Genomic DNA, 11,775 nt, shown 5'->3' on the forward strand with positions numbered 1-11,775 from the left:
CTATCGCTTCGACAACGAAAACCGTTGTCTCTCTATCACTCTTCCATATTAGTGCGACAGTGACAGTTGCGTTTCGATCGCTACGGAGCGTAAGCGATCGGCATCTTGGCTACGCGGCCAGGATCGCGAGTCCTTTACATCTGGCATTTCACATGGCAATAAATAAAAGAACGCTCATATGATTGTTAGTTTGTTACTTTGTTTAAAATTCATCAATCAAGTAATAAAGTGTCATCAACGTCGTGTCAAAAATTGCATGTAAACAAACCTGACCAAAACCACGACTTGATATGAAGTCGTGGCGTGTGAGGCACGACAGGTACCAGCTGACTTTCTATCAAGTCAATGGCGGCGAAAAGGTTAAAGTATAGGTATATCTCAAAACATACTTATTGTAGCATTTGTAGCTAATAGATAAATACTACGTGAAGTAGGTAGGCAAAGGTATCTAATATCTATTGAATGCAGCATTGAGAGTAAGAACAATATACGCGACACAATAGGATAGTAATTAAGGAAAATGTTAAACAAAACAATCGTACGGATAATTAGCATGAGACTAATGCGCAGGCAATAGAAACAATCTATAATTCTAATGTAGAATCATGAGTATAGCGAGGGACTCAAAAGCACAAGATGTATCGATGTATGAATGAATAGATTTGATCTTGTGATTATAGCACATACAACTTTTCACCTCAGCAGTGAGTACCTACTTATCTGTGAAAAGGAGTGAAACTAAGTCATCCAAAATATGGGGCCATAGCATAATTAAAAGATAATATCATGGTATTTAATTTATTTTATTACATAATAATTTTATCCCACCAAACAATAATGCTAAACAAAAATATTTTTTTTTAACAAATATCTCATAAGTGAATTCTTAATTTTACGCAACCATCTTTTAGTTTTAGATATACCCTAACTTCTATTTATTTCTAAACAGTACAATAAGTTCGATTAAACTCTGTATATATAGGTATTTAAATAAAAGTAAACAAAACCCTCAAATGGCTCCTTAAGCCATTACATGATCAAATATGGTAGGTTACAGTCAGGTTGTTCAGTGACTGATCCAGGCTGTTTTGTATTTGGTTGGTTAACCAACAAATGTTATAACTACTTACCCGAAAATGTACAAATCGTTTGTTGACTTTTATTTAACTAGCTAAAGATACAGACTACAGACACATGTATTAAAATTATATCTGAAGCCATATATTGTGCCCAAACACCAGTTTTTAAACTGGGTCTCTTTGTTTTTCAGAAATAATTAACCAATAATATAATTTTAACACCACGCTTTGCCTATTACACTACGCAGTATTCCCTGAATCCCCTTACCTCAGTTCTGGGTGTATAAGAAAAAAAATTGTATGTTTAAATCACGAAACTACGATTTGAACGTTGGAATTCAATTCGATAGTTTTTTTGGTAGACTGATGCTCTCATTAAATGGGGTCCGGTATACTGCATAGCTGAACAGGTAGTATAATTTTTAAATATGCAATAAATGTACAGTCACATTTTGAAAACGAACCTCACATATTTCAGGGTCACTTTATTTAAAGATGTATACTACACTTTTTCCGATTTTGGAATTTTGATGTTATTTCTGGTCAGAGTCACGAGCCCTTTCGATCCTTATAGAAGAAAGAGGGTCCCAAAATTTCCATAGGTACATTTTTCGTTACCGTTGTACAAAGTCTATGGAAATGCTAACGGTATGGAAATAAAAGACAAAACCTAGGTAGGTACCTACCAGGACTCAAAAAAAGTGTAGTGTACAACTTTAAATAAAATCACCCTTCTGCACAATATATTTTGTTCGTCGTACAAGACATTATTACAGCTGACTGTACACAACGTGGAAAATATTGTCTTTCATTGTCAGTCAAATCTAAGCCGACTATCCTTGATATGCCAGTACTGGATCACTCATCACAATAACGAAACGACAAATTTTAATGTTTTGTATAAAGCAATATTTTTTTTTACATTTTACGGTTTTTATTAGGAATTTTACACCATCTTTCAGTTATCTAATACTAGGTACACAAATAACTTAAGCATTTTTTTCATCATACCAATGCACTGTATTTAAAGGTATGTACTTACTTACCTCCGTAACTTTTTTTTTCTCATAAAATCTTTACATTTATGAACACTTACAACAATTTAGAATAACTTTTATTAACTTTATGCTTATTTTCTTATTTTAGTGCAGAGTTGCAGACTACAATTTGATTTAATTTCTAGAAAGTTGATGAGTTGATGAGCTCTGTGTCTGCGATTTTTCAATGGTTTGCTGTGTTGAAAATGTAAACTAAATCTCAAAAAAATTCTAAAACAAAGACAGAGAAAATATCCCACAAAATATGTATCTGAGAATATGGTTATTTAATTTGAAATGATGGAATGTTAAAGAAGAAATTGTATTGAAATAGTATAGAAGACCCGTAATAATACTATTTTAGTATTTACTTGACAGTCAAAGCCACCATTTTAGCTTGAAGCATGGAGTTTATTTCTGTGACTTCTATCAATTAGTTGTTTCAAGGTTTTGGCAAAAATATGATGACAGAATTAACATTAAATATAGAAACAGTGAAACATATGAGAACAGAGTTTGAAAGCAAAGAAATCCGTCACAATCTTCATACTTTGTGTGTAATAGCAAATTAGGTTTGCTGTATGGATATTATGGACTGTCAAGTAACAATACATGTCTCAGTAACTAAGTATGAGATTCAAGAAATTAACTACAATGTACACTATACTTATGCAAACACATTAATCAATGAAGGATGAGTTATGAAATGGAAAACTGTTATAATGATATACAAAGTAATTAGAGCATGGAAATCAGTTCAAAACTTGCACAAGAGGTTTACTAATCATCAATTTTTGGGACCATGGGCAATGTGTGAATCTTGGGCTTGTATTGTGGTCAGTTCATTTTTTTATGTGATTCACAATCACTAGATTATATGCAGGAACAAAATGTTGTACCATCACCCACACTTAACTGACCATCGGTGGACCTTATGCCTTTTGTAATAAGGTCCACCGATGGACAGAGTGTTGCTGTTTATACAGAACAGAATATTAAGTACAAGAATGAGATAAAGATAAAAAATAATCCAAACTACCCTAAAAGTCCTAAAACTACACGCTAAATGAAACAAAATGTGCAATATTTAGTGCAAAGTACATTAGAAACTCTCCCCCTTATTCATAAGACTTTACGGGACTGACTTTAGTTAAATTGTTTTATCCTTTTCTTACAAATATATAAGTCAGAATGACAGATAAAGACAAACGATTATTATCTAATTGAGGTTTGGTATGAATAAGGGGGTAACTATTCAAAATTCAAACAATTGTAACAATAATGATCAACAAACATTTTTAAGACAAATAAATAAGTTTTAAGCCCTTTAGAATAGCCAATCGTTATAAATTTCTAAAGCTTTGTGTTTTATTTAAATACATAATTGTTACTTTAAAAACTGCAGTTTACAAATAAAAATAAATATCCAAATGCAATTAAAATCAACATGTAAAAAAAATATAATGTGTGTGTAGTCATTGAATGTATTTTCCTACTAATTTATTTATGGTCTACTATCACAATTTATAAGGGGCTAAAAAGCTATGGAAGAGGGGGGCATGGTGCATTCGCCGACGGTCACCCGGTAGGAGGCCAACTCGCTGATGCCATGATAGTGGACAAAGGCTGCCACAATCACAAGCACATGGAAGATCTGATGGGACTGGAACCAGATGTCACACTTCCCAGGGAACCATCTCTCTGGGACGCGCAGGGCGTAGAACATAGCTCCAAGAATGTAAAGAAGACCCATCAGAACCAACCAGCCCAGTGATGCCTTGCTGACCTGAGTGAACCAGCCCTCCGTGATCCCATAATGAATAGCTGGCACCACCCCAGAAAGACCGAAGCCCATAAACACTCCGGCTCTAAGCGGCCGCAGTCTCGGCTCCGAGAATCTATCCCAAAGCGACACTATTATAGAAAGTATTCCTAAAACAACAACTACAGATAGATAAATAATCTTTGGTCTGTAGTGGCAGTAGAAACTGTAGTACAACCAAGGAACAAATGACCCCATTATGAGTAATGCTATTCCACAGTAATCAAGCTTTGAAAACAATTTCCCAACCATTTCAGAGTGACAGTGGAGTGTGTGGTACGCAAACGAAAAGCCGAGGCAAATAATAGCTCCCACAAAGAATACGCCGAAAATCATTTTCTCTTGCATTTGAATTTCGATGGATGGTCGAGTTAGGAAGTAGATGGCGACGCCGATGAAGGCCACGCAGCCGAGGAGATGGGTCCAGATGTTGCCAGTTTCAGTGTGGATGCGGAAGATGGAGGCGAAGCAGGCGCTGAAGGAAGGCAGGGGCGGACGGTGGCCCTTGTGGAGGTAGTCGTTGTCTTGCAGCCAACGGGGTAGGTGGCGGAAGTGGCACACGTTCCACGACGCTTCCCACACTTTGCGCACAAACTCCTCCGCTTGCTCCGCGGCGTTGTGAGCTAGCGCTCCCAGGTCGATCTCGTCAGACAGAACGCCCGCTTTCAACACTTCGGCCATCTCCGCGTCGAGCAGATGTTGGTCCTCGGGCGTGGACGGTAGAGGACAGCCCTCCTCCTCCTCCGCGAGCACCTCGTCCAGCTCGTCCATGTGCGAGGCCAAGCTCTCGCCCTCGGGGTCCCATCCTTGACGCCGTCGCAGCCCGTCGGACGACACGCTATGCGACCCCGAATCGGAGTCCAACTCCCACATCTTGACTGTTTTTCACGCGTCAATCAAAAACATTAGACGACACGACGACACATAGGCGACCTTTAACGGTAAACACGAGGGCAGTTTGCGAGAAATCCAGTTACGTCACTAAAACCACAGTGCACACAATGCAATATCTTTTGTTAAATGTCGCAAGATTTCACTTATCTAATTCGTGTGATGAGCTCACACAACAGAATATTACGAACATATGAACTATAATTTTGTTAATGATCAATGTCCAATCGCAAGTAACTCCGGAGTCAGGACGTATCACGCAGCAAGCGAACAGCTGCAAGAAAGTAACTGTCGTCGTCAATCTAGTCTACACTCCGACCGAGCGCCATGATTTTCCGATCGTTTCTGCCGTCTCGTTCTCTCTTGAGCACTTTGAGCAGATGTCATTGTCATGTCATCGGAAAGAGGGATGTGCACAATCCGCCACTCAATCCGGAAAATAAATCGATTAATCGAAACTCGCAATACTGGCATAGATAAGAAATATGCGACTATAGTGGGCCAACCAAATCTTGTCAGTAGAAAAAGAGTAGAATTAAACAGTAGCAATACTGTAGTGTCGTCAAAGTCCTTTCAAATCAATCTAAGAAAACGTGACGACACTACAGTATTGCTACTTTTTAGGGTTCCGTACCTTAAAAGGAAAAACGGAACCCTTATCACTCGTGCGTCTGTCACAGACTATTTTCTCGAAAACTACTGGACCAAATCAGTTGAAATTTGGTACACGTGTAAATTAGTGACCCAAAGATGGACATGTAACGTAAAGAAATGAATTTTAAACATGGGGGCCACTTTTGGGGGGTAAATGAGAAACTTAGAAAAAAAGATTTTCAAACTATATCGTGTTATATATCAAATGAAAGAGCTCATTGTTTATTAATTTCTACTTTTTTTTGTCATGCTATATGTGGGTTCTAAATTAGAGGTCGCGGGTTCGAACCCCAACTCGTGTTATCGACTTTAAGTACTTATCACTTCATTAATCAGTTGATTATCGGTAAAAAAAAAACATTAAATTCTAGTTTTTTCTGTGGGCTTGAAGGACAAGGATGGTAGTCGCTTTTGTGAAAATATGATTCAGAGCCAGACCCAATTCGTACGGTAAGTCAAAAGCGGACCAGGGTCCAGACCGGCTTCCTTGTATTGTATCCATGAGAAATCGCTAAATGAGGAGAACTTAATTTAGGAATTTTATGACTAGACTAGAAATCCATCCATGACAAAAAAATACAATAACTGCTCGACTAGTCTATTCATGCTAGGCCACATTTTCGTGACTCCTTCGTTAGCTTGAATCTCGTATTATAAGCTTTTGTCCCGTCCCTCCTTCTCCCTCCCCTAAATCATAAGTTATTAAGTCATCATCATTTCATCATTTCAGCCTATATACGTCCCACTGCTGAGTACAGGCCTCCTCTCATGCGTGAGAGGGCTTGGGCTATAGTCCCCACGCTAGCCCAATGCGGATTGGGGACTTCACATACACCTTTGAATTTCTTCGCAGATGTATGCAGGTTTCCTCACGATGTTTTCCTTCACCGAAAAGCGACTGGTAAATATCACATGATATTTCGTACATAAGTTCCGAAAAACTCATTGGTACGAGCCGGGGTTTGAACCCGCGACCTCCGGATTGAAAGTCGCACGCTCTTACCGCTAGGCTACCAGCGCTTTTTTGGCTACCAGCGCTTTTTTCCCTCCCCTAAATCATAAGTTATTAAGTAGCCTCGCCTAACTGAGTGTGTAAATGTGAACGTTTAGGTTTATTATTAATATAATGCTGCTGATTTTTTCACTTGCTACGCAACGAATAAAATGACGTAAATACTATACCGATTCGACAGTCGATTCCGTATGACATTCCAAGTCTAATCGATTATAAAGTTCAATGCCCAACACTATTCACCAGTGTGACGCGTGTGACGTCAAGCAAAAATACTGCTTTCTGATTGGATATTGGTCTGAAAATCGACCAATAACTGAGTGGTTTCATATTAACACAAACGAGTCACAATTATAACCTTAAAAAGCAAAAGAATAGATGTTTAAATCAAAATTGTTAGGTAAATTAATAAATATCACTTACTTCTTAAACATGTTGATTGAAGGCTTGATGTAGATGAACCCAGAAATTTGGCAGAATAGTTCACACGAAATAGTGACACCGGATAATACAGGCAACGTTCCTGTCACTTTTTTGACAACAATTTTGATTTTGACGTAAACACTGAATTCTTATATCTTCTTGAGCTTACTTGCTATTGGTTTGTATTGGCATAAAGTTCTATGATTGGTTGATCTTGAAGCGTTTTACCCGCTATTTTTAACTTTCCTTTCTAGATCATAGACATAATATATATATAGACGGTGTCTCAGCGAGCTGTCACTGTTGCCACTTTTGTTTAGTGTACGATTAACAAAGCGGCCTACGTTGCTGTAGCCATGTCGATAAAGTCATATCGATAAACTATCGACATTTCTTGCAATTTTAATTTTACTTCAAAGGCTTAACGATACCTAAAATGACCAAAAACGCTTTTATTCTTTATTGTGGTTATCAGATCACAATTTTATAGTCACGCCCCTGCAGGGAACCAAGGGAAAGTTCAGATATTTAATTAAAATACATAAATACCTCCTAAAATAGGTGTTCCGCAATAATTGAATTATATTATTATATTATAATATAGTCATTATCCATTAGCATTTCAATTATGTTTATGTTTAACGAAGATATTGAAGCTTCAATTAATCGCTATTTCGTTCCGCTGTGTAGCGTTTATCGATATATAACATGATTAAAATCGACTTTTCACATCCCTAAAAGAGCACACATATACGCTTTTACGCACACATGCACAGCCTGGGCGCATCAAGAAAGGCAACACTTGATTTGAAGTCCACCTTGTCAACAGTATGGTTGTCCTTTTTTGACAAACGGCATTTTAAAAGAGCGAGGAGAGAGAAATGATACTAGTTGCTGCGTCGTGAAAGAGAACAGAAAAGGTTGGGCCCTTGTTCTAGATCATGTCACAGATTCTTTGTCACAGACCAACCACTTATTGAAAATTATGTTTCAAATAAAATTAAGATTAAAGTTAACACTGCACTGCACAGCTAAAATTAATTATTTTTTAACCGACTTCCATTTCATAGAAGGAGGAGGTTCTGTATTCGGTTGTGGCTATTTTTTTTTTTTTCTATGTACGTTCACCGATTACTCCGACATCCGTAGTCCGATTTGAGTAATTCTTTTTTTGTTTGAAAGGAGCTACCTCCGAGTTGGTCCCATTTTAATTTGGTTCTGTTCTGATGATGGGATCCATGAGGAATTGAGGGAACTCCTCAATTTTTAAAGGCACATGCATGGTGATTTGGGTGTTTTCTTAAGCAACTCGAGCATTTTCTCCCGAAAACCACCACTTTGATGAAGTAGACCTGATGATGATGATTGTTTTGATGATAATGATGATGATTTTTTAAATGTAGTATGTTCAGCGATTACTCCGGCACCTGTGATCCGATTTGAGTAATTATTTTTTTGTTTGGAAGGAGTTACCTCCACGGTGTTTCCGTATTATTTTTGGTTCTGGTCTGATGATGGAATCCATGAGGAATTGAGGGAACTCCTCAATTTTTAAAGGCACATGCATGGTGATTTGGGTGTTTTCTTAAGCAACTCGAGCATTTTCTCCCGAAAACCACCACTTTGATGAAGTAGACCTGATGATGATGATTGTTTTGATGATAATGATGATGATTTTTTAAATGTAGTATGTTCAGCAATTACTCCGGCACCTGTGATCCGATTTGAGTAATTCTTTTTTTGTTTGGAAGGAGTTACCTCCAAGGTGTTTCCGTATTATTTTTGGTTCTGGTCTGATGATGGAATCCACGAGGAATTGAGGGAACTCCTCAGTTTTTAAAGGCACGTGTAAAGTGATTTCGGTGTTTTCTAAAGTAACTCGAGCATTTGCTTCCGAAAACCGCCAATTTGATGTAGTGCAAGTGTAGCCAAGTGTAGCCTTACCACGAGTTTGACATTGACATATTCGCTAAGTTAGCGACGCTAACGTCTTCGTAACTTACTATTTATGCATCTCGCTCGCACTAATATACCAGTACGAGCGAGATGCAAAGAAAGTAAGTTACACACACGCTAGCGAATAAATCAATGTCAAACTCTTGGTAAGCTGGTAAGGCTACTGATCGGGGGTTAGGGTTAGGAGTTAAGGCGAAGCGAAGTTAAGGGAATGGCGGTTGAAGGGCTGCTGGTTCAGGGTCGAGGGGTTCATGGATCAGGGGTTGATGCGCTGTGAGGTAGAGTGATCGAGGAGTTGAGGGATTGGGTCAGCGGCGGGGCGGAGGATGGATTTAGTGTAGTGTCAGGAATTATAATTTCCCAGACGGACTCGAAAAAATTCCTGATTAAGTACATATTTATTAAAGTAGGTACACGAATTTAGTGTTAATCATGATGTTGTTTTTCATTCATGCGTCGCGCACTTTTTAACAATGCGTTAAAAACTAAAAATGGAAAAATAAAAACTTTTTACAAAAAAAAGAAAACCGACTTCAAAAAGGATGAAATAAAATATTATCCTTTTTAAGTCTATGCGTTACCAACTGATATGTTTGAAGTCGGTGCCAAGCCAAGTAGTAACAATACCCGTCAAAAATAATCAGCTTTATGACTATAAATCCCATTAGAACTGTACTAATAACTAATTATAAATGTGTAAGTAATTCTGTCTGCCTCTTTGTCGCCTTTTCATGGCTAAACAACTGAACCGCTTTAGGTGAAATTTGGCAAGAAAGTAAATTCCTTGAATTGTTTTATATTTTGAAATGTAGTCCTCTGAATAAGGGACGGGAAATAACTCAGTCCCAATCCCACGCTTGCGTGCCGACAAACATGGTACGGACTGTACCAAGAAGATTTGATCGTGTGTTCTTAGGTACAGTCGACGTCAAAGATATGTTTACACTTTTGCACCGTACTCCTTTGTAATATGTAATATAAGACGAAAAGTGTAAACATATTTTTAACGACGACTGTACCTACAGAAAGTACGTTCATTGTCGTCGTGTAAGGCAATCCAACGTAAATCATTATAGAATCGCACCAAAATCATGGTATGCTTCAAAAGTTGGCTTGGCACCGACTTCAAACATATCAGTTGGTAACGCATAGACTTAAAAAGGATAATATTTTATTTCATCCTTTTTGAAGTCGGTTTTCTTTTTTTTGTAAAAAGTTTTTATCAAATCATATCACACACGGCTCTTTGTGCATTCTAAAATTACGTACTTATAAAAAATTTATTAGTTATTCTGGCAACAATCATTTACATGTCACTTGGAAAGAAAAAAAGTTGTAAAGATTGTTGCACTGAGCATATAATCACTACGTGGATTGTTGTACTTGTTGTGCTTATTTCAATACCACGTGCAAAATTCATACTTTACGAATACAAAAACGTATTCTAAGATAAACTCAACATGTCTAGCTTACTGGAAGTGTTAGTGACAACTGATTCAAACAATACTTTATGGACTAGCTGCATTTGGGATCCTCATACTGGCACGAATCTGAAAACATATAAAGGCGGTGGAACATCTGAAGCAAAAACCCTATCATTCATCGCTAGCGACTACATAGCAGCTGTAGAGAAAACAAAACCGATATTACACATCTGGCCCTTGAATTCGCACCAAACAGTACAAGGTATGCGGTTCATTCTGCCAGGAAAAGCCAGTGCTTTCGCATTTAGTCCCGATGGAGCGTTTTGCGTGGCAGGCATTGATGAAAAGATTTATTTATGGCAGATCGCTTCTGGCGGCCTATTGTCAATAATAAGTAGACACTACCAGAAAGTGGTACTGCTAAAGTTTACACCAGATGGAAGATTTTTCGTATCGGCAGCGGAAGATGGAATGGTTATGGTGTGGTCTTTAGCTACCGTTGCTGCTAATCCTGAGGCTGAACTAGTGACTCAAACCACAGCAGGTCAACATGATCCTGTCTACATTTTTTCAGACCACTCGCTGCCTGTTTCTGATTTATATGTAAGCAAAACAGGCATGCATGGCCGACTTTGCTCTGTGTCAGGGGACAGATCATGCAAAATATATGATTTAGCATCGGGAGAGATGCTGCTGAATCTAGTCTTTGATGTTCCATTGTCAGCAGTTACAATGGATGTTCTAGAGCTGAGCATGTTTATTGGGACCACAGAAGGAAAGATCTTCCAAATAAGTCTAACAAACCCGCCCAGGACCAGAGACCTGCTGGTGAATACAGAGAACACGCCAGTTTTTACTGGACATAAGTCAGTTGTGAACTGTTTGTCAGTTTCTCTTGACGGTGAGACATTGATGTCTGCATCTAATGATGAGCGGGTATTACTTTGGCATATTGCAAGCAGACAACCAATAAGGACTATAAAACACAAAGGACCTGTAACTAATGCTTATTTTACCACAAATTACCCTGCCATTTATAAGCAAGAGTTTAAACCGAGCATAGTTCTTCACTCTTTAGACAGGTCTTTGGAAACTTCAGAAGACCACATTGAACTTGAAGTAATAGTAAACAAAAAACTTAACTTCTGGCCAATTTCAACTGGAGACAACTATGAACAAAATATTAGTCAAGTAGCAGAAAATGAGTACAAAGACAATGAAGATAAATTTAAAACAGAAATAGAAAATCTGAAGAAAATTAATTCAAACTTGTATGCTTTTGCTATTCAAAAGGAAGTTAATAATATTGTAAATGGCCATAATAATGTAGGCAAGAAAAACAAAAAGAAAAAGAAATGAACTTGTGAATAAATAGACTTTTATTGAAGCTCTTTTTCTGTGTTTTATTTACTAATCTTCCTTTCCTAGCATTGTTCTGGTTTCTTGCCACGGCTAATGGGAGACTAGGGTCCGCCTG

At 37.9% G+C, this 11,775-nt stretch overlaps 3 protein-coding genes across 4 annotated transcripts in view; 1 reads left to right on the forward strand and 2 right to left on the reverse strand.

Moving 5' to 3' along the window:
• Window positions 1-7,063, reverse strand: part of LOC134670742 (malignant T-cell-amplified sequence 1 homolog) — a 44,421-nt gene extending 37,358 nt beyond the window's left edge. For both annotated transcript variants that reach the window (XR_010099123.1, XM_063528559.1), the window contains exon 1: window positions 6,919-7,063. Coding sequence is in view for 1 of the 2 variants with exons in the window: in XM_063528559.1 (XP_063384629.1) it covers window positions 6,919-6,929 (11 nt within the window). In the remaining variant the exon portion in view is untranslated. The remainder of the gene's footprint in view (window positions 1-6,918) is intronic.
• LOC134670725 (adiponectin receptor protein) lies at window positions 785-5,168 on the reverse strand. The gene has a single exon (XM_063528536.1). The coding sequence runs from the start codon at window positions 4,809-4,811 to the stop codon at window positions 3,651-3,653; it is 1,161 nt and encodes a 386-aa protein (XP_063384606.1). The 5' UTR covers window positions 4,812-5,168; the 3' UTR covers window positions 785-3,650.
• A 3,167-nt stretch (window positions 7,064-10,230) lies between the features above and the next one.
• On the forward strand, window positions 10,231-11,691 carry LOC134670726 (WD repeat-containing protein 18). Its single transcript, XM_063528537.1, has one exon. The coding sequence runs from the start codon at window positions 10,335-10,337 to the stop codon at window positions 11,655-11,657; it is 1,323 nt and encodes a 440-aa protein (XP_063384607.1). The 5' UTR covers window positions 10,231-10,334; the 3' UTR covers window positions 11,658-11,691.
• The last annotated feature ends 84 nt before the right edge of the window (window positions 11,692-11,775 follow it).

This window comes from Cydia fagiglandana, chromosome 14, assembly GCF_963556715.1.
Source record: "Cydia fagiglandana chromosome 14, ilCydFagi1.1, whole genome shotgun sequence".
In the NCBI taxonomy this organism is placed as follows: domain Eukaryota; kingdom Metazoa; phylum Arthropoda; class Insecta; order Lepidoptera; family Tortricidae; genus Cydia; species Cydia fagiglandana.